General features: G+C 41.7%; 1 protein-coding gene across 3 annotated transcripts in view; it reads right to left on the reverse strand.

The window, feature by feature from the left end:
- RETREG1 (reticulophagy regulator 1) overlaps nucleotides 1-23,428 on the reverse strand; it is a 136,520-nt gene that overhangs the window by 52,850 nt on the left and 60,242 nt on the right. The window contains exon 1 of one of the 3 annotated variants that reach the window (XM_063085431.1): nucleotides 10,008-10,090. The exons of the other annotated variants lie outside the window; for them this stretch is intronic. Coding sequence (XP_062941501.1) covers nucleotides 10,008-10,072 — 65 coding nt within the window. The 5' untranslated portion in view covers nucleotides 10,073-10,090. Of the gene's footprint in view, nucleotides 1-10,007; nucleotides 10,091-23,428 lie in introns of those variants that run through there. 3 annotated transcript variants of the gene reach the window in all.

A 23,428-nucleotide genomic window follows, 5' to 3' on the forward strand; every position in this document is an offset into this window, starting at 1 on the left:
GCACTTATAAAAGTTGCCCAAGGTCTCAGAGCTGGTGAACAGGGGAGCTGATATCCAAACCCAGGCCCCCTGCGTCCAGGGCCGAGCTCCAAACCACCAAATCAGGCTGCTCCTTCAGGCCGACCGGTCAGACTGCGTGGGGTTCTGCAGGGCTGCAAGGGATTGAGATTTTACCTTATGCGTCTGAATATAAGGCAACATTTTTCTGCTTTGTTTTGTCTTACCTGAAATTTTCCCTCAAAAAGAGGACGTGGCCATATGTTTGTGATCTTACCAAATCCGTCATATACCAGGGCTATACGTTCAATTTATTTAAAATAAAAACGTACTGGGGAAAGGAGAATGGCTGAAATGACATCAGTGCTAGTTTGCAAGCCTTTAGATGTCATAGAGGTTGCCTGACAAAACTGGTGACAATAATAATAATAATAATGATTAAAAAGAGAGAAAAAGAAACTTTTTACAGATTTCATAATTAGCTGTGGGGGTGTGACCTTACAGTTGAAAAGGCTAAGTGTCATTTGAACAGACCAATAACAATAAAGGAGATTGAAGCTGTTATCAGAAGGCTCCCAACAAAGAAAAGCCCAGGACCAGATGGATTCACAGCAGAATTTTACCAAACATTCAAAGAGGAATTGACACCGATTCTTTACAAACTATTCCAAAAGATTGAAACGGACGCAAATCTCCCAAACTCATTCTATGAAGCAAACATCATCCTGATACCAAAACCAGGTAAAGATATAACCAAAAAAGAAAACTACAGGCCGATATCCTTGATGAATATAGATGCAAAAATCCTCACTAAAATACTAGCAAACAGAATACAGCAACACATACGAAAAATTATTCATCACGATCAAGTAGGATTCATCCCAGGGATGCAAGGTTAGTTCAACATACGCAAATCAATAAATGTGATACACCATATTAATAAACTCAAACACAAGGACCATATGATCATCTCTATAGATGCTGAAAAAGCATTTGATAAAGTTCAGCACTCATTCATGACAAAGACCCTCTATAAGTTAGGTATAGAGGGAAAGTATCTCAACATAATTAAAGCCATATATGCCAAACTCACTGCCAATATCATCCTGAATGGGGAAAAGCTGAAAGCTTTTCCTTTAAGAACAGGAACTAGACAAGGATGCCCACTCTCACCACTCCTATTCAACATAGTGTTGGAAGTACTAGCCAGAGCAATCAGAGAAGAGAAGGAAATAAAGGGCATCCAGATTGGAAAAGATGAAGTCAAACTGTCCCTGTTTGCAGATGACATGATCCTATATATCGAACAGCCTAAAACCTCTACAAAAAAACTGTTGGAATTGATAAATGATTTCAGCACAGTAGCAGGATACAAAATCAACACACAAAAATCAGTAGCATTTCTTTTCTCCAATAGTGAACATGCAGAAGGAGAAATCAAGAAAGCCTGCCCATTTACAATAGCCACCAAAAAAATAAAATACTTAGGAATTGAGTTAACCAAGGAGGTGAAAAATCTCTATAATGAGAACTACAAACCACTGCTGAGAGAAATTAGAGAGGATACAAGAAGATGGAAAGATATTCCATGCTCTTGGATTGGAAGAATCAACATAGTGAAAATGTCCATACTACCCAAAGTGATATACAAATTCAACGCAATCCCCATCAAAATTCCAAAGACATTTTTCTCAGAAATGGAAAAAACTATTCAGACATTTATATGGAACAATAAAAGACCACGAATAGCCAAAGCAATGCTGAGCAAAAAAAATAAAGCTGGAGGCATAACACTACCTGACTTTAAGCTATACTACAAAGCTATAATAACCAAAACAGTATGGTACTGGCATAAAAACAGACACACTGACCAATGGAATAGAATAGAGAATCCAGAAATCAACCCACACACTTACTGCCATCTGATCTTTGACAAAGGCACCAAGCCTATTCACTGGGGAAGGGACTGCCTCTTCAGCAAGTGGTGCTGGGATAACTGGATATCGATATGCAGGAGAATGAAACTAGATCCATACCTCTCACCGTATACTAAAATCAACTCAAAATGGATTAAGGATTTAAATATACACCCTGAGACAATAAAACTTCTTAAAGAAAACATAGGAGAAACACTTCAGGAAATAGGACTGGGCACAGACTTCATGAATACGACCCCAAAAGCACGGGCAACCAAAGGAAAAATAAACAAATGGGATTATATCAAACTAAAAAGCTTCTGCACAGCAAAAGAAACAATTAAAAGAGTTAAAAGACAACCAACAGAGTGGGAGAAAATATTTGCAAAATATACATCTGACAAAGGATTAATATCCAGAATATATAAGGAACTCAAACAACTTTACAAGAAGAAAACAAGCAACCCAATTAAAAAATGGGCAAAAGAGCTAAGTAGGCATTTCTCTAAGGAAGATATCCAAATGGCCAACAGACATATGAAAAAATGCTCAACATCACTCAGCATCCGGGAAATGCAAATCAAAACCACATTGAGATACCATCTAACCCCAGTTAGGATGGCTAAAATCCAAAAGACTATGAACGATAAATGCTGGCGAGGCTGCGGAGAAAAAGGAACTCTCATACATTGTTGGTGGGACTGCAAAATGGTGCAGCCTCTATGGAAAATGGTATGGAGGTTCCTTAAACAATTGCAAATAGATCTACCATACGACCCAGTGATCCCACTGCTGGGAATATACCCAGAGGAATGGAAATCATCAAGTCGAAGGTATACCTGTTCCCCAATGTTCATCGCAGCACTCTTTACAATAGCCAAGAGTTGGAACCAGCCCAAATGCCCATCATCAGATGAGTGGATACGGAAAATGTGGTACATCTACACAATGGAATACTACTCAGCTATAAAAACAAATGAAATACTGCCATTTGCAACAACATGGATGGACCTTGAGAGAATTATATTAAGTGAAACAAGTCAGGCACAGAAAGAGAAATACCACATGTTCTCACTTATTGGAGGGAGCTAAAAATTAACATATAAATTCACACACACACACACACACACAAACCGGGGGGGGGGGCAGAAGATATAACAACCACAATTATTTGAAGTTGATACGACAAGCAAACAGAAAGGACATTGTTGGGGGGGAGCGGGGGAGGGAGAAGGGAGGGAGGTTTTGGTGATGGGGAGCAATAATCAGCTACAATGTATATCGACAAAATAAAATTTAAAAAAAAAATAAAAATAAAAATAAAAATAAAAAATAAAAAATAAAAAAAAAAGAAAAGGCTAAGTGTCATTATAAATAAGCCTTTCAAAAATTTCTTCAAAAAGTAATATAGTAAGAGGTCACATGATAAAGATTGATCAAAATGGTTGTTTGTAACTTGGTACAACTTCCAGTGACCCTAATTTTTTAAAGTGCTCTATCACAACTCAGTAGTGAAGACGATTTGTTCTGGAAAACGTGTTAGACTCAAAAAGTGGCCCTCATTGCAATAAAACTGGCATAAAGAGAGAACAGGAAAACCAGCATTTTAAAGCTAATATATTATGTAAATAAGATATGCTTTTACATATATTAACAAAATTAAATTAGCAGACAGTGATTTTACAGAGATTGCAATCAGTATGAGTAGAAAACATCGCTCTTTAAATTTATATAGCTGGAGGCTTATATATTCAAGGTGGCCAGAAGCTTTTCCTGGACTCGGCAATTTAAAGGGGCGATCACCTCACATTCAAGGACAGGCATATACTGCATCTGTGTGGAACAGGAAGTCATCAAAACAGTGAGCTCTGTATGGTGTGAGGACCAGCCTCAGGGTCAAGAGAAGTTAGCAGGGACCAGTGTGGGGGATCTGGCCCAGGTCTGAGGTAAGAGTAGCGGGATCTGGAACACACTCTGCAAACGGAGCCAAGAGGGTTTGCCAGCAGATAGAATGCATGCAATCAGGGACAAGGCAAAGTCAAATGTGACATTAAACAAATGTGTCCACTCACCTGAACCCCATGCAGTCCTTTAGGGCACATTTTTGAAGAACATCTGATGGTATGATATGCTTGACATATTAAAATAGGGACTGGAAAACTTTCTATAAAGGGCCAGATAGCAAATATTCTCAACTTTGCAGGCTGCATGGTCTCTGTCACAACTACTCCACTCTATTGTCGTAACATGAAAGCGGCCACAGACTATACATAAATACACATGTACATCCCGCATGACAGTTATAAAAGAATATGCTGCCTATTTATGAAACTGATTTTTAAAAAAAAAACCTGAAAGGAACTGTTAATTAATTAACAATGTTAATTATTAACTATTAATTAATGATTATCTATAATTCTTATTAAGTATTTTCAAAAATTTCCCACCTATGTGTTACTTTTATAATCAGATTAAAATCTACAAGTTCTTAAAAATCTACAAATGAAAACAAAGTCTGGGATTCTGTGATCTGGTGTCTTGTCATTGATCCTACATTTTTGAGACTATTTAATGTAAAAATACTTATAAGAAAGATCATCAGTAAATCATTTCTAAGTCAGTAGCTGACAAGAAAAAAACATATAATTGTGTTTTCTGGAAGTGGAGGGTGTCTGTGTGAGGAACGGGGAAAGTTGTTTTGTACTGCATTGGCTGAGTCTCTGGAAAAGATTGCATCTGGAATTAGCAGCTTGACTGTTTGCTGTCCAGATAAATATTGTGTTGCTAGGACTGAAATTGTCCTGTCACGTGGGTCCCCGTCATATAATTAGCTTCTTATCATATCAGGTGCAAATCAAACCAGCAGCACTTGCTGTTAATGTGGTAATTTAACAAATCTGAAACACTGTTTTCATGCATCAATATCTGATTTAATATAACCAACATCCCACAGAAGACACACTAGGGTTATTTTGCATTAGAGTTCAACAGCAAGCTTCACTTTAATGTAAATCAAACATTTGGATGTTAAGTTTTTAGCTATATCTGCTAGTTTGGCTAATTTTTTCACATCCTCAATTGCACTCCTGCCTGCTTTGTCAGTCCAACCAGATGCAGAATGGAGGAGAGAGTGAAATTCAACCCCAGGAGCCCTTTTGGTGCAGAAGTACTATGCTCAGGCTCTCCCATTCGGGTTTACCCTGCAGGGTCATCAGGCCAATTTTCAGCCTCTCTGTTTCAATCAGCAGCCATTCAAGTCTAGGCAAAGCCTGATGCAGCATGGGCTGAGTCCAGAGAGCTGCGCCCTTTACTCCCACATCATTTGATAGGGTTCTCCCTGCCCCAGGAGGCCAGGGCCACAGCGCACCTCCACTTCCGTTCTCTCCACTCTCATTCTTGTTCACCCTGCACGCTCATCTCCATGTCATACTCCGCTTCCAGGGAACCCACCTGGCTGTAGTCCTCTCCACTGTTTCCAAATCGTATTTACTTCTCAATGTGATCCTAACTCTGCCTGAACAGTAAACCACTAAAGGGCAGTGCCTCTGGTGTCCAGTCCTCTCACTGTGCAGGACACAGTGCATGTGCTCCCAGGGGCATTTCTGCCAGGTGACCTCAGTAGCCAGCCTGCCTGAGTTCTGATGCTGGCGCTACCACCTGCTGGCTGTGTGATCTTGGGCAAGTTACTTAACTTCTCTGTGTCTATTTGCTCATCAATAAAATAGTGATAATAACAGTACTTTATAAAGCTGCTGTAAAGATTTAATATATAGTTCAATGTACGTAAAGTGTATTAAGCATATGATTGAATTGGATTAAGTACACAGATTGGGTGAGAATATAATCACATGCAAAACAATGAGAACAGTGCTTGGCAATTTGATTCTTACTTAAGTGTCTGCCTGCATATATTTAAAAAATATCCAAGAGATAAAGAGATTCAATCTCATATTTTCTTTGTTGCTTCCTCCAATCACAATGATTTCTTCTTTCTCTGACTTTCAACATAAGAAATGATTGAAAGGAAAAGAGAAGAAAGGGAGGTAGGGAGAGAAAGAAAGGAAAGAGGAGGAGAGAGGAGGAGAGGAAAGGGAAGGAGGAGAGGGAGAGAGAGAGAGAGAGAGAGAGAGAGAGAGAGAGAGAGAGAGGAAGAAAGGAAGGAGAGAGAAAAAAAAGGCTATTTCTTAGATTTTCCTGTTCTTTCACTCTTTGGTACCTCAGTGCCGCTGGCCAGTTCACCCCTTGATGACAGATAATAATAACAGCAGCTATGGTGTACTTACTATGTACCAGGATCTTTATGTAAATTGTTTCATACAAGCCTTATAGTGTTGAGGAAGATGTTCTTACCCCATTTCACAGATGAGGAGACTGAGGATGAGCAAGGCAAAGTATCTTGCCAAGGTCACAGACCTGGTCAATGGCTGCACCAGGGCTATGTTTTTCTTTTCAATCACCCATTGCTCACAGCACAGTTCCAGACTCATCAGAGATACTTATTAATGACATAGTTTGGTGAAATGACTGATTCACTTAACAACTGTTTATTGTTGCCACCTGTGGGCCAGGCACTGGGAGGGCAAAGATTAGAAATGGTCCCTGTCATCACCAAGTTTAAGTGTGGTGGGGACACAGAGAAATCAACCATCAATTACAAAGCAACGTGATAAAGGCTATTATGACAGGACAAGTACAGAGTGATGGCAACTACAAACTGAGCACAGGAGATGGCCTTGGGGTCTGGGGCCGGCAGAGAAGGCCTCTCAGGGAAGGGATGCCTCAGTGATGCTAAAGGAAGCGTTGGGTGTGGGAGGGGGGAGTTCCAGGGAGAAGCAAGACAGCACATGACATGCCTGAGGACTTGAGAAAGGGAGCGGCTAGACAGAGCTGACAGGGAGCAGCGAGTCCCACTCGCCAAGCATGAAACAGGACTTTCCCCTGTAACAATGAGGCTGTGGCCATCACTGAGCCTGGCTTCACTCTTACAACACATGCAGTGAGCAAACTAATTCAGAAGGCTTCCACGTACCCTCCCTCCAACTGCAAGGTTCCTTTACACCATCACTGGTGGGGACAGCATCCAGGAATGCGTCCACGTGGGGCTGGGCCTGCCCTGTGAAGGTTCTTAGACCCCTAGTGGCCTTGGACATCTTCCTGAAATGATAGACACAGGAAGGCACATGCGGAGATTAAACAATACTTCCTGATATCCAGTGGAGACACAATGACATCACATTTTAATAGTTTGTTTGTCACCCAAGTCTTTGGGGGTCGGTATAATGCACACTTTTCTAGAATATCAGAGGTCTCACTTAATTTACTTGATAGTGTTCAAAAGGTATTTGTTTGTTTTGCCCTTTTTGTTACTGCATGTTAAGTCTCCACACAGACAATAAAGGGAAAGACTAAAGCAATTACTTAGATGCCATTTTTTATTTTTACAAAGTGTGCCTCTATTATCTGCATATTTCTGAAGAGACTTTGGCAAATTACTTGCACAAGTAATAACTGCGTGAATTCTCCTCATGAATTTATAATCTGAGTGATCACAGTGTAAGTCAGTCTTGGGAAAGCACGTTCCTTCACTGTGAATTAATATCTCTGTTTTATAAACTATTAGAACTCATATAACACAGCTCATGTAAAAGAACGGTGAAGTTTAAAACAATTACAATCACCACTTTGAAGACAGATAAGTTAGAAGAATTACTTCATCCCACAAAATAAATTGCAAATCCCAACGCACATGCAAAAGCAAATGTATACAATAGGCTGTCTGAATTCACTGCATGTGGCACTTTGGAAAGACTTGAAGAAAACCCTTTTAGAAAGATGCTCGTCCTGGATTCTAGACTTTACAGTTGAAGGGAATTTGCAAAGGACTGAAACTACACTTTAGTGTTTGATAAGTTGTAGCCCAAAAGTCTTACGTGATGTAAGATTCTCTTAACTGCGTAACCCGAGTCTAACTACTACTCCCATCCCTCTCCATTTCCCAGGAGAAATGCCAAATTTCAAGTGGGGAGGAAGTGTGCGCAAAGGCAGACCAACCTAGAGGCCCCCGGGCCTTAGCCTTTCTCAACCGATGCTCAGGAATCAAGGAGAACGGTCTCCGGTCACCAGCAGAGGTCCCGCAGGGAGCCCCAAGGAGACTGTGGTGATAACTCACACCCCTATGGGATCCAGAACTTGAATGACCCACAGTATCAGCCAAGGTTCCTGGCGACGAATAAGACGAAGTGACCCTGACTGGTTTAAGCAGAAAAAAAAAATTCACTAACAGGGAGCCCAGGGAGTCTCCAGAAGGCCAGAGGACCAGGTCACAAACCACCCAAATCACACCATAGAATTGCTCCACAGAAATACCACTGGAAGCGCCTGGTGCAGCTCACAGAAACTGGGCCTTCTAGAACCTTCACCATTACTTTGGAAAACAGATGTATCAACTGCCAGCCCTGCCAGAATGAACTCCTTTAAGGGTGCTTCTTTCATGACCAGCATCTAACTCAACTTCTGGCATAAATGTGTCCGGCGAGGAGCCTGGGCTCACATGCTGATATCTGAGCTCCAGTGGGGGCTGGGAAAGTGAGCTCGGCTTCTCCTCTGGAAAGGCATGGATGGACTCATAAGTCAGAAAACGCCCCTTCATATGAAAGTCCTTCAAAAGGTCTGGGCGGCCAAAAAAATGACACTTTCCATGTACTCACCGAGTTACAAGAGTGAACATTGCACAGCAAACAAGCCTGGCATCAGAGTATGTTCAGAGGAGCTCAGACTTGGACTGTGTGTGAGAACCGCCCTGTCTACACATGCTCTCAGGACTGAGACTCGAGGTGCCCCTGCTGGAGCGGTGTGAACAGGCCAGAAGGGCTGTTCCCCACGCTTATCAGCCTCAAGCGCAGAGGGCTCCACACTTGTCCAGCCTCGCTGGGAAGTGAGGACATATAGAGCCAGGTGGAGAGGCGTGGTCACCAGGCTTATTTCAGCCGACGTTATCAAGGCCAAGGCAATCACATGATAATGTGCAAAGGAATCAGAAGGGGTAGCCCGGGTATTTCTGTGTTCATGGCAACACTCACACTTCAACTCCGGCCAGCTTCCATGTTCCTTTTCTGAGTTATCACAAGCCACTTTTCACAGGAGACTCATAACCTCTACCTTATTAATTTGCTAAGAGTAGTAGAAGCCCCTGAGAATTATACTCTGTACCAGAGATTGATTGTTACATGAGTAATACATCCCTGCCAAACTTCTGAAAGGAAATGTCTGTCACCATTTTCCTTCATCTGTAAATAATGGTCTCTTTTATGGAAGCCGGATCACTCATTCAGTCAGCAGGTATTTTTCCTGAGCACCTATTTAGTGCCAGGCACAGTGCTAGGTCCTGGGGACCCAGGGGACATGTTCCCTGCCTCATGGAGCTCCCAGGGTGGCAGAGAAGCTGGACATTAATCAGGGGAAGACACAAAGACCCATTTTGTTCAGAGCTATGAGAAGCTAGAATCCTAATAAGATGGATTTTAAATCAGAATGCCTGTGTAGCTGCTTTGCTTTGCTTTCTCACTCACTCTCCCCCCCAAATATACTTATTTTGTACATTGTATATTTTATAAATATGCAAATATATTGTCAGTTGACTCACTCCTATGCTGTTCAGTTGGGGTCGGTTCTTGCAAGGTCTAACTACTCTATCTGATCTCAGTGCTGCACAGCACAGAGGGAGCTGTAGCTATCAGATGACCACAGCCTGGGGTTGACAAAGAGCCACCTGTCACGTGCATCTGCCTGACCTAATACAGCACAGGGACACACAAAGCAGGAATGCGATGAGTCCTTTTATCTCCTTTGGAGTCTACCTCCCCTTCCCATCCAAAGAAAGGAGGTAAACTCCCACCTACTAAATGTCTTCTGCTCCAGATGGCCCACCCCAGTGCTAGGACTGATGGGAATATTCAGGCCAGCTTTCACAAAGGGAGAAACCTGCCTCTTCCCAGAGGTGGCCTTGAAGTCAGCGAGCCCACAGATTCATTCCCACAGAGAAGCTCCCACAAAACACCCTGGAGCTGGACACTATCGATGCAAACCCAAACTTACTCCTTATGTCTGTAAGTACGAAGAATCCGATTACTCACGGTGGCAACAAGAGTGACAAGGATCATTAGACAGCCTGAGTGGATCACCTCACAAAACAGGAACCACCAACCTCATTCCCCCACCGGGCTCAAACGTGCTGACACGTCAACACGTTTTAATTCCTCTCCCAAGGAGCCACCAAGAGACACAAGGACATGGGACAAACATATCTCCCATTTCATTTTCTCAACACTCTGACATTTGTTCCCTTATCCCATCCAATAGGAAATACTAACTCCACGGATGCGTCAGGTTGCATTAGGAGGTAAAATCATGAATCACTGTGGGGTGTTACAGCTGTTTGTCAGAAGACTGGAAATCAGTACAAGGTGTCTCCAGCACCAAAGCAAAAGGATGCCCAAGGTTGTGTGTTTTACAAATTTAAATCAGAGCTGCAATGTTTTATACACCAATGCGCTTCACAGTTCATCTTAGACTCTTGTCTTGCGGGAACATTCTTGCAGACCAAGCCATGTTTTCCCAGCATGGATTTGCTGAGGGCCATCAGTGAGCTCCCAGAGTGGGGAAGGGCACACTTAGGGCCGAAAATGGCTCTTCACTGCACTCATGCCACAATGGCCCAAGACGGAGGAGCTCCTATGGGCAGGGGGGTCAGCAAAAGGTCCTATGTCAGTGACTCTCCTTCTGTACCCTTCCCTGGCCAGCCCTATGCCAGTCCCGCCTGCCTGTCCCACCCTTACCAGGACGAAATCTACTGTGTGAATCACAGAGCCGCTCTGCTCACGGAGCCCCACGGAGGGCCAGGCATGTGCTGAGCATGTTACAGGCTTCCACGAGCTTTCATCTGCACCACGACCTCCCGAGCAAAAGAGCATTTTCCACGTACTAAAGGGGCGGATATGGGGCTTTGAGGTTTTGTGGCTTTCCTGGGGATTAGGAGAGAGAACTAGGGTGAAAGCCCAGGCAGGAGCCTTGGAGGGCATCCTTACTACTCCTGTCCACCAAAGATGCCGGATGAGGCACCCAGCACTCAGCAAGGCTGCTCGCTGCTGATACCAGTGTCTGAAAGCCTGGATGGGAGTGGACCGTGTGTGCTGTGTGGATTTGGCCACAGATCAAACAAAGGCTTTAGTTCTTTAAAGAGAAAAAAAACCATGTGAGTCGTGAACATTGGGGTGGCAGGAGAAAGAGGGTCTACACCATCCAGTCTGGTGCCATTCCCGTACACAGTGCCCTTAACCCACAAGTACGGAGTGGCACCCCTGCCTGGAACTACCCTCTCATCCTGCAAGCAGGGTCCACAGCTTTCAGAGCAAATATCAGGCAAACAAAGCCCACCTGGCACAGGAATTCTCATCTCTCAATAATATTCACAGAAACGCAGAGCTGTAGTTGGGGAGAGAACTTAGAATCAGCTTAGCTCAGCCCCTTCATTTTACTGTGGCCTGGAGAAGAGAAATGATGGCTGCAAGGTCAAACCCTGAGGTTGAGCAGAGCAGATCAGAACAAGATTTCCAGAGCTGCAGTGCAGCCCTGAGCCTTGGAGAGACTCCACAGCACCTCACCCGCCTCAACCCAAATGGAGCAGATGGCGCCTGGCTCTGCTGCTGAAGACCAAGCCATCAACCGCAGGGAAAACATGAAGAGACAGCTTTGGACGAAAGCAGCCTGTGATGTGACTGTTTCGGGCAGCTGCAGGATTAGTGCTCACTCCTGGCTCCCCTTGGAGTCTTGTTCCTAGCATGGAAGGTGCTTCAAACTGGGGGCTCTATCACTTCTCAGATAAAATGAAGACAACAGATAATAATAATGATGATCACTAAAAGGAACTGAATGCATCCCGTGCGCCTGACTCTGTGCTGAATGCTATCCACTCATGATCTCGTTTAGTCCTCCCCTAAGCTCCGGGACGGTGGTTCTGTTACTAAACCCATTTCAAAGAGGATCACAGTAAAGCATAGAGAGGTCTGAATTCAAGTCTGTCTTAACCACAACATCTCTGCCTCTCAGTGCAACCACAGACTTACTGAGACACCATAATTGCCAGTGGGGCCACAGATATAACCTTAGAATCAAGAAAAAAAAAAACACTCCTATTCAAAGTAAAACTGAGGATCAACTGTAAGAATCTGTTACAGACTCACTTGGTGTTCCAAGACTTTTCAGAAAGGACTGAAATCACCTCTCCAGACATAAAGCTCAGGCATCGCTATCAGGAGCCTCTAAGAGCTCTGTCTTAGAGACCATTTCCCTGTGAAGGGCTAGCAGGTTTCAATTCCACGTGACTAGGGACATCAATAAAGAGGAGGCATCGAGGAAGGAAGGAAGGTCTGACTTCGTGGCCTGTTCAGATGAGCCTGGAGGAAATAAACAAGTTATTTTGCTTCTGCACTCATGTGCTCTGACCAAAGCCAGCAGGGAGAGTCCCCAGAATTCAGTGACTAATCAGATGACAGGCCACAAAACACACCCCTGAATGTCATCAGAGTCCAGGCATTTGCACCAGGAATCCAGAAATAAGCTGTCACCAAAAGGCCGTGTGCCGTCTAGAAATAATTTCCAGAACACGTTTCGTAATCTCAGGCTGGACTGCAAGAGCCAGGAGACAAGGAAAGGTCAAAACGTAGCCCTTGTCGCCTGTGGCCAGCCTCAGCTCCCCGCGCAAACTGCCCCCTGCCTGCTGCTGGGCCCGGCCTCCAAGCCCCTTCTCATTAGCCACCAGGAAGGCCACTGTCCCAGCAGCTGGTCCTGCCATACCTCACTACTGCTGACAGCAGACCACACACATCTATCAGGAGGTGTTTTCGTCGCATCCTTGACTGGCCTTGAACATGTTTTGAGTAACTGTCAAAAATTAATGAGCAGTTTATTCATTAGACATTTAGATGTCAAATAATTACTGGTACTCAGTTCTCCAACTCATCAAATATGACTGAATTGAATGACATGTTTTAAAATAACTTTTCTTTTTAAAGTAACATAGCCTTGGCTTAGAAAATGGGAATGCTATTTTATTTATTTATTTATTTTTATCTTTTATTTTTTTAAAAGATGACCGGTAAGGGGATCCTAACCCTTGACTTGGTGGTGTCAGCACCATGCTCTCCCAAGTGAGCCAACTGGCCATCCCTATATAGGGACCCAAACCCATGGCCTCAGTGTTATCAGCACCACACTCTCCCAAGTGAGCAATGGGCCAGCCGTGGGAATGACATTTTAAAATGAATGGATAAGAATTCTTTCCAAAGGAAGTGTACTTTCCAATAATTTTTGAAGATGTAAAGCTTATGAGTATGTCATTTATACTCGAGTGCTTCCTGGTTAGGACAAAGAATATGGTCGCTGATAAGAATTCAGACATTCAGTGAGTGGATTTCTCAAAATCAGTTCTTTGGAACCCTTTTTGATGGGGATCTAGGAATGTAAAGTGATTTTCTTAATCTAAGCGTGGATTCCCCAACTAAAAATTACCAAAATAAACAGGCTTTTGTGCAGCACTTTTATTTCCTATGGCAATGATCTCTCTCCTATTGATGCGGTTTAAATACTTGTAAATTTCTTAACAGCAAATCAATTACCCTCATGAGCCTTCCTTATTGAGCAGAGTTGTTGATAAAGCCAATAACTGATAAAACTTGAGAGTACAGAGCGCATCTGCCTATGGAGAGAACTGCAGAGGCTTGACCAGGAGCTCAGGGACAATGAGTGTCACACAGGAGCACACAGCTTTCACAGATACAGGCCAGGGCTAAAACATAAATTCATTTGTATCACACATTCAATTATTACAGAAAGGACCCTAAAAACTGAGAATCTCAAACCCTTTGATTCTGTCCTTTTCGGGAAATTCACACACAAACCATTGAATGACTCACTTTGTCGCAATAAGAAAATCAAATCTGGGAAAGATGTAGTCTTGTTAATGAGTAATTTGGAATAGCAGATGGTGTTATAGAAAGGAAGGAAGGAGAGGAAGGAACGCCGTGGCTTTTCCACACTGGCACGGGTACTGGGCATTCCACATGCACAGTTCACTCATCCTTCAAAGCGCCAATCGGGAGATGGAGGGTCTCTCCCACACCAGCCACAGGCCTCCTAAGGACCTGAGCACGGAAAGCAACAAAAAGCAGGGTGCACAGCATATTGTGAAGGCATGCTCAGTGGTTGGCTAATTTGTCCCAAGGGTCTTTTTGGTTGTGTCCTTATGTCAACCATGGGGATTGGGGAGTAGAACAGTTGTCTAGTGGGTAATTCAGACCAACAAAAGGAGAAAAAAGCATGGATTCAGTCAAGTAAACAAACATTTATTATGCACCATCGCTATGCTTCAGAGATTACAGGAAGAACACCACCTTGGTCCCCGCACTGACCCAGAGCTTGCACGTTTAAGGAGACACAACTAATAATCACACTTTTTTTGTATTTAATTAGTGCTATGGTCTGAATGTTTTGTCCCTCCAAAATTCATATGTTGGAACCTAATACCCAATGTAGTAGTATTAAGGTGAGACCTTTTGGGAAGTGATTAAATCATGAAGGCTCTGCCCTCATGAATGGGATTAAAGCCTTAATAAAAGAGGTTGAAGGGAGCTGCCTTCCCCTTTCCACCATGTGAGGACACAGAAAGAAGGTGCCATCTAAAAGGAATGGGCCCTCACCAGACACCTAAGACGTCGGTGCCTTGATCTTGGACTTCCCTGCCTCCAGAACTGTGAGCAATAAATTTGTATTGTTTATAAATTACCCAGTCTAAGGTATTTTGTTACAGCAGCTGAATGGACTAAGACAATTACCTAAAAACAAACTGCCTCAATTTCATACTTGACTTTGCCCTTAGAAACACAGATGTAAAGACATAGTATTCAGGCTTAAAAATGAAAACTAATCTAGACACCTATGTTTGAAACAGCAACTAAAAGAAAAGATTTAGTCTTATTTCCTAAAAAAATAGTTCTCAGGAAGGCAATAATAGAACTATTTTATTACTCATGTGCAGGGACCACTATTGAGGATGGAAGGTATGGAGTTTGAAAAATAATAACTTCCTAGAGGTAGAATTTACAGAAAATACACTGTACCCATTTAAAGCATAGAAGTTTATGAGTTTTGACAGACGTTTACACTAGTGAAACCACCACTGCAAGTAAGATACAGAACCTTTCCGACACCCACTGCAAAGACACCTACCCCCTCCTCACCTCGGGCCCCTGTGCTGCCCATCTGTTCCTACATGAGAGGAGCAACCCAGCCCTGGCAACCACTGCTCTACTTCCAGTCACTACAGATTAGTAAAGAGGGAGCTTTAACAGTACTTGGGGAAAAAATTCCCACCTGACCTGCCTGAGGGTTTTCAGTTGAGGGCGAGGTACAGCATGTGTGCATCTCATTTTGTCCTTCTATAATACGACAGACGCAGGCAACAGGGTCTAGCAGGGTTGGAGGCACTTAACAGTCTTAGAGTCAAAAGAACTTGTTTTCCTCCAACTATCCACTGGCGCGGTCCACGCCATGGCAGGATCCTAAAGGAGTCAGCTTGGGCTGCCCTCTCTGAGTTGGCAGGACCGCCGGAGGGAGAGCTGTTGGCAAGGCTGCAGCTACGAGCACTTGCTACAACCGTAAGGGCTCCTGCCTCGGCTTCGTGGTACTGCTTTTGCTTTCTCTTTCGATATTTTGGTTAGCGTAGCAGTTCTCTGAATTCCCAAAAGATTATAAAAATAACACAAATGATTATGCGGTTATTGAACTAAACATTCCCAGAGAGGATTCGAGTAAATTGGACAATTTAAAATTATCCCCTGGGCCGAACCCGTGGCGCACTCGGGAGAGTGCTGCGCTGGGAGCGCGGTGACGCTCCCGCCGCGGGTTCGGATCCTATATAGGAATGGCCGGTGCACTCACTGGCTGAGTGCCGGTCACGAAAAAGACAAAATAAAATAAAATAAAATAAAAAAATAAAATTATCCCCTTATGATAAATTGACCACACCAACATATGTTCCAAAAGCACCGCTCATGACTAAATATGAGCTGCAGCCTAAACACACGAAGTTATATATGGAATATAAAATGGGAAAAGGAAAAATTTGGTATCCCCCTAGGGGACATCCAAAATATGATGTAAGCTGGCAAACATCAGTTACTGGAGATTATATTAATGGTATTAATGGGAAATTATGTGATTGGGATAAATTAAGTATATGGGAATGAAACCATAGAATTCCCTTTACTTGGTGGTGTCCAGTTTTAAATAAATCATTAAGAATCAGGTGTTGGGATAAAAATATATGCCGTAAAATTATTAAACCTGCAAAATTAGATCTTAGAAAAATAAGAGAGTGCAACTGGTTTTGTGAGGGACGGTGCTGTGCACAAGGACACTTTAACATTTTGATCAAGATTACAGGGCCACAGCCAATGCATAACCTCAAAATGTGCATGATAATGCTGCTCAAATATCCATTGTTCCTTTTCATTCTATTAGAACATAAGATCATTAGACCCCCATTAGAATTTAAATGTTAGCATTTTTCCTTTTAGCAAATTTGTACTTACAGTTAGCAACAGACATAGGTCATATGATAGTACTGTCTATCACTTTGTAAGCAATAGCCACCACCCTGTTAATAGGGTAGATATTAACCACAGCTTGCCAACTGGAAAAGGTCACAGGTTAACTTCAGGACAATGAGAAGATGGTCCCGATCTGATAACCTGATACCAAAAGGAAGAAGCACAAGCTAATCACCTGAGACGTGCTAACGAAGGGAAAAAAAACTGGCTTCCCCCGTCCTTTTTGAATTATTGATTCAAGCTTGCTGATGTAATAAAAATAGTACCCAAAAAAACCCCTGCAGAGAAAAATCTAAATAAAAGGCATTGTCTCACGTTCTACTGTGCTCCAGCTGCAACACGCTGACAGCCCGCAGAGAGAGAACATGCATATTGATACATTGAGGTCTCCGTCTGTGTTTGTTATTTTCGCCAAACCTCTTCATCCCTTTTTCAAGGGCCCCCAACTTGACTGGAGCTGGTCTCCAGCAATCCACCCCCTTTTGGCTTTTGTTTTTATGACATGCAAACAAGAAGGCTGAAAATCATCCCCTAAGTAAACTCAGCTCATAATTCAGATCTACACTTGTTTACCCTTGTACTATGACCCTATCAGGCATCTTTTTAAAAAAATAAGCAAATCAAAGTAATACAATATTCTCAAAAGTCAAAAGGCCTTTTAATCATTTGGGCTTAAAGCAATGTGTGCCACATAGCACATGTGAAAGGATACCTAAGCAACATGAAAGGCTGTCAGAACTCGCTCTGGAATTACCTGTAGACACATCAATGAAATTCCTGCTGGCTTATTAATAGAATAGCTCCTACCGCTATTTGTGCTCTCGGTTCACATATTAGAGCACTGATTGCTGTACCTGCTTTGCTTTATTTTTTAATAGCTTTCTGGATGTATAATTGACGTACAATAAACTGTGCATATTTAAAGTATACTATTTGATAACTTTTGACATACATATACACCCATGAATCCGTCACAAAATCAACATAATGAACAACTCCATTACCCCCCAAAGTTTTCTGATGTCCTTATTAATTTCTGCACCACCCCTTCCCTTCCAAGGCAAGGCCTGATCTGCTTCCTCACTACAGTTTGTTTTTTAAAAAACTTATACAAACAAATCATACTGCATGATTTTGTCATTTGTGTCTATGTACTCCTTTTTTGGTCTGACTTCTTTCCTTCAGCATAGTTCTTTCGAGACTCATCCCTATTGTTTCATTTATCAGTTTATCAATAATTACTTTTTATTCTTGAGCAATATTCCATTATATGGATATACCACAATTTATTTTCAACACCTGCTGAGAGACAGGTTTGGCTATTACAAATAAAGAGTTCTGATTGCTCTATGGCCTCACTAACACTTGGGATGGCCAGTCTTTATAAATTTAGCCTTTTTTTTTTTTTTTTTGTCTTTTTCATGACTGGCACTCAGCCAGTGAGTGCACCAGCCATTCCTATATAGGATCCAAACCCGCGGCGGGAGCGTCGCCGCACTCCCAGCGCCGCACTCTCCTGAGTGCACCACGGGCTCGGCCCATAAATTTAGCCATTCACTTTGTAATGATGAATACACTAATCATCCTGATTTGATCATCATGTTCCTTCTGCAGAAAACTACACACACAGGGGAGAGAGAACTTCCCACTCCATCCATGCAGCAGCGGAAGATCTTCCCCAGTGATAAGCAGTGGTGGCAGCGGCAGCCCCTCCTCACCCGAACATCAGGGACCTCTAGACCCAGGCGCCCCAACATATCGAGCCGAGCTGGAGCCGACGGGCAGCGGCCACAATCGGACCAGGAACTCCACGCACTGGCCCTGATTCTCCTCTGAGTCTGCCTGCTGTGTTCATCAGACTGCCCAGTGGAACAGAAGATACTCTGCTCATTTCATCTGATCTGTGGACTGTGAAACCCCCTGCCACAATGAATAAACATCAAAGAAAAGATACCAGAAATACGAAAAAATCAAGAAAGTACACCACCAAAAGATAATAAATCTCAAACTCTAGATCCTATAGAACAAGAAGCCCTTGAAATGACTGACAAGGAATTTCAAGTGATAATTCTAAGGAAACTGAATGAGATACAAGAAAACTCAGCTAGACATCATGATGAAATGAGGAAAAGTATAAAGGACCTGAAAGAGGAAATGTACAAGGAAATCAATGCCCTGAAAAAAAAATGTAGCAGAACTTGCTGAACTGAAGAAGTTATTCAGCGAAATAAAAAACACAATGGAGAGTTTAACCAGCAGGCTTGCAGAAGTTGAAGAGAGAACCTCTGAACTTGAAGACAGGCTGTTTGAAATAACACAAGCAGACCAAAAAAAAGAAAAAAGAATCAAAGGCATTGAAGAAAATCTGAGAGAGATATCAGACAACCTTAAGCGCTCAAATATGCGAGTCATGGGTATTCCAGAAGGGGAGGAAAATGGAGATTCCATTGAAAACATATTCAACAAAATAGTGGCAGAAAACTTCCCAGGTATAGGAAAAATCACAGATCTTCAGATCCAGGAAGCTCAATGATCTCCAAACGTATTCAACTCTAAAAGGTCTTTTCCAAGACATGTTATAGTCAAATTGGCAAAACTCAAAGACAAAGAGAGAATCTTAAAAGCTGCAAGACAGAAGCGTCAAATCACCTATAAGGGAGTCCCAATCAGGCTAACATCAGACTTTTCATCACAAACCCTAAAAGCCAGGAATGGGATGATATATTCAAAATACTAAAAGACAGAGATTGCCAGCCAAGAATACTCTACCCTGCAAGGCTATCCTTCCGAAATGAAGGGCAAATAGTATATTTCTCAGACAAACAAAAACTGCAGGAGTTCACTACCACACGACCACCCTTACAAGAAATTCTCAAGGGAGTACTGGGTTTGGTTCCTGAAAATAACTACCACTGCCATAAAAACCAAAGAAAAATCTAAACCCACTAGTATAATAAAAATGGCATTCATGAAGAGAAAACAAACAAACAAAAAGGCTATCTACAACCTAAGGAACCAACAAACAAAGAAACCAAACAGTAAATCAGAAAGCAAGGAACAAAAGACACCTAAGACAACCAAACAACAATCAATAAAATGCTAGGAATAAATTAACACTTTTCAATTACAACTCTTAATGTAAAAGGCTTAAATTCCCCAATCAAAAGACACAGACTGGCTGACTGGATCAAAAAGGAGGACCCAACTATATGTTGCCTACAAGAGACTCACCTCACCCATAAAGATTCACATAGACTAAGAGTGAAAGGATAGAAAAAGATTTACCATGCAAACAGAAAAGAAAAACGAGCTGGAGTAGCTATTCTTATATCTGACAAAGTAGACTTTAAACTAAAAACCATAAAAAGAGACAATGAGGGACACTACATAATGATAAAAGGACTGATCCATCAAGAAGACATAACAATCATTAATATGTATGCACCCAATGTTGGAGCGGCCAGATTTATAAAACAAACTCTATTAGACCTAAAGAAGGAAATAGACACTAATACTATAATAGCAGGGGACCTGAACACCCCACTGTCAATATTGGACAGATCATCTAGGCAAAGAATCAGCAGAGAAACACAAGATCTAAACAATACTCTAGACCAATTGGACTTGGCAGATATCTACAGAACATTCCATCCAACAACCTCAGAATATTCATTCTTCTCATCAGCACATGGATCATTCTCCAGGATAGATGACATATTAGGTCACAAATCAAGTCTCAACAAACTCAACTGATTTGATCATCACGTATTATACATGCATATCAATATTCAATTCTGTCCCTGCAAATATGTATGATCAATTAAGTTTCAATTAAAAAATTATAAATTTAAAAAATAAAAAAAAAATTCTAGCCATTCAAATAGGTACAGTGGTGTCTCACTGTGTTTTTAATTTGCGGTTCTAATGTCTCATGATGTTGAGCAGCTTTTCCTGTGTTTATGTCCTTTGTTGAAGTATCTGTTCAAATCTTTTGGACTTTTTGGGGGGTTGTTATCTTATTAAGTTTTAAGAGTTCTTTATATACTCTGTATACAAGTCTTTTATTAGCTATATGACTTACAAATATTTTCTCCAGTCTGTGACTTGACTTTTCTTTCCCTTACCAGTGTCTTTTAAAGAGCAAAGGTTATTAACACCAATGAAGTCAAAATTTTCTTTTCTGGGTCATGCCTATAGTATTATATCTAAGAAATCTTTCCCTAACCCAGGGTTATGAAGACTCTCTCCTTTGTTTTCTTCTACAAGTTTATAGATTTAGGTTTACATTTAGGCCTATGTTCTCTTTTGAGTTAATTTTTGTATATGGCACAAGATATGAATCACAGTTCATATTTTCCTTGTGGATATTCAGTTTTTCCAGGAGTATTAGTCGAAAAGGCCATCCATTCTTTCTCCACTGATCTGACTCTGAATCTTTCTCAAAAATGAGTCCTGCATATATAGGTCTACTTCTAGACTCTCTACTGTTTCATTGCTGTAGTTCCCACACTGTCTTACCATACATCTTACCATCATTTTATAATAAGCCTACTCACTTTGTTTTAGCCAATAAGGAGACTGAGTCATACAGAGTTGAACTGGTTTGCTCAAAGTCCAAAGTTTCTTCCACTGGTGCCACATTATTTCCTAAGATTTAATTCTTTTACACATAAGGAGAAAATTTATGCCATGAAAAAAATTAGTTGATATGACAGATCAACATATTTTTACTAAAAATAAAGCCTTGTTTTTGTGATGAAAGCAAATTTTAAAACTATCAAAAATAAGCTTTTAAAAATAACAAAAAAACACATTTCACTTACAAAAAGCACAACATGTCTCTCCAATAATTGGAGAGTTCCCTGGGTCAGGGCTTATTTCCACCCAGCTGAGGTCCTTCCACGGGCTCATCTCTAATCCTTAAACACTAATAACAATCTTCTGTTCTTCCCCGTTGTTGGCATATGATAAAAAGATTTTAAATTCTTGTTTTAAAGTCCTAAACATACCTTTGTTTTCCTAAATACTGTTTAAGAAGTTATGTTGTGGAAAAAGATACATATGCTGTTTGATATGGGATGCGGTAGAACCTCTAGGAGAAGCCCATTGACATTGGAGGGGAGACAGACAGGAGATGACATCTTCCCTCCATCGCTTTGGTCAAGTCACTTAACCAAGCTTTGGTGTCCCTGTCTTTTAAAGGAGGCTCATAATCGCTGCCTCATGGGACTGTCTTAAAGATAAATTAGGTAATACCTAGAAAGCATTTAGCATAGTGCTGGCAAATATTAATATTTGCACTAATAGAGGACAGTTTCATAGCCGATTATTATCACCCACAGTCCTCCAAGGACCCCGCTGCCTTCCTCTGCTTCCTGGGGAGGCTTCAGGCTGCTTCTGCTCCTGATAATTTCCTGGTTCCTATTCTTTGCATTTCTTGCTCTCACATTCCATGAGAGGCCCTGCGTCTAAATAATAATTCCCCCTTTACTTATGTTAGACCGAGGGGGCTTCTGTTTGTTGTTTCCACAGAAGCTTCCTTGTAAAGACAAGTAAATTAGCTCCTCAGACTCATGGTTCCATCTGTCCTCAGGTTCATGGTCCTATCAGTCCAGCACCGTGGCCTCAGGCAGGCAGGGAAGGAGCACAGTGCTGGCTTATGACAAGATGCGGCACGTCGCATGGCGGTGAGCTAAATCAGTGAGAGAAGGTGAGCCTCTCAGTCTGCACAGGCCATAAAAAGCACAGTGATGAGATCCCATGATTGAAATCCCAAGAAAGAAAAAATACTGAAAAGAAAACAAATTTCCTCCGGTATAACTGCTTTTCCATGCACAAAGCTTGAAATTTCATATTCTTGAGATGAATAAATATTCAAAATTTGAAAAGAGGTAAGTCACAGAGCAATATGTTGCCCCAGAGATGCTTTTATTGCTTAGATAGGAGACAATAATTCTAACAGGTGACTGGAAAAATAGGAATAAAATAGGGTGCTGATTCAATATAAGTAAAAACTAATGCCAGAATCCAATTTTGAAATAGTAATCAATGTGTACAAAATAAATTTGGTGGCCTTCTCCGGTCATCCCTCCCCCTCCTACTTTTACTTTTTCTTAAAATTATCATTTCAATGAGTGAAACATAATCAGTCTAAATATAACTGTGGACTTGTTCCCCTCAAGGCCTGATGTACCAATCAGGACTTTTTCTGGTGATGTAATCCTTACAGCTATTTTTATTCTGGTGGCACAGCAGTCTCTCTCTTTATGTAGAGCAAATAGCAAAGTAATCGCTTTAGAATCACTTGAAAGGTGAATTCACACAGCTTCGACTAATCCCAACAATGTGCAACTCTTGTTATGTCTACCACCTCTCTGACATTTGAGACTTTCCCCATGTTCCAACATCAAGAGAAATATAGTAAAATCTTAACATCATATGAAGTACTGTGCTACATGTCCAGCAGACTGCCTTATGCAGAGCAGGTGTTTAATATGTGTTGGAAGAATAAGTCCACTGACTCCAGCTCAAGACACCCACAGGGAAGGTGGCCCCAACGTTGAAGCAGAAATCCAAAATAGCAGCTTGTCAGAGACTGATAGGGTGACCATGGAAAATGTCACCTCCCTTTCTCTATTCTTAACCAAAAAGACTTACATTTATAAAGTATTTCATACCTTTACAAACATCCCAAGAAATTCAAGAGAAGAATTGCAGAATTTGGCCCAAGATAAAAGATATCTTATCAAGGAAAAGCATAGATGGGTAATGAACTACTGAGCAGAAAACAGGAGAATTTTGTTTCTTCAGTACAAAAGTAACATCTTTAATACATTCCACGCTCACTTCCAA

Source organism: Cynocephalus volans, chromosome 2 (genome assembly GCF_027409185.1).
Source record: "Cynocephalus volans isolate mCynVol1 chromosome 2, mCynVol1.pri, whole genome shotgun sequence".
In the NCBI taxonomy this organism is placed as follows: domain Eukaryota; kingdom Metazoa; phylum Chordata; class Mammalia; order Dermoptera; family Cynocephalidae; genus Cynocephalus; species Cynocephalus volans.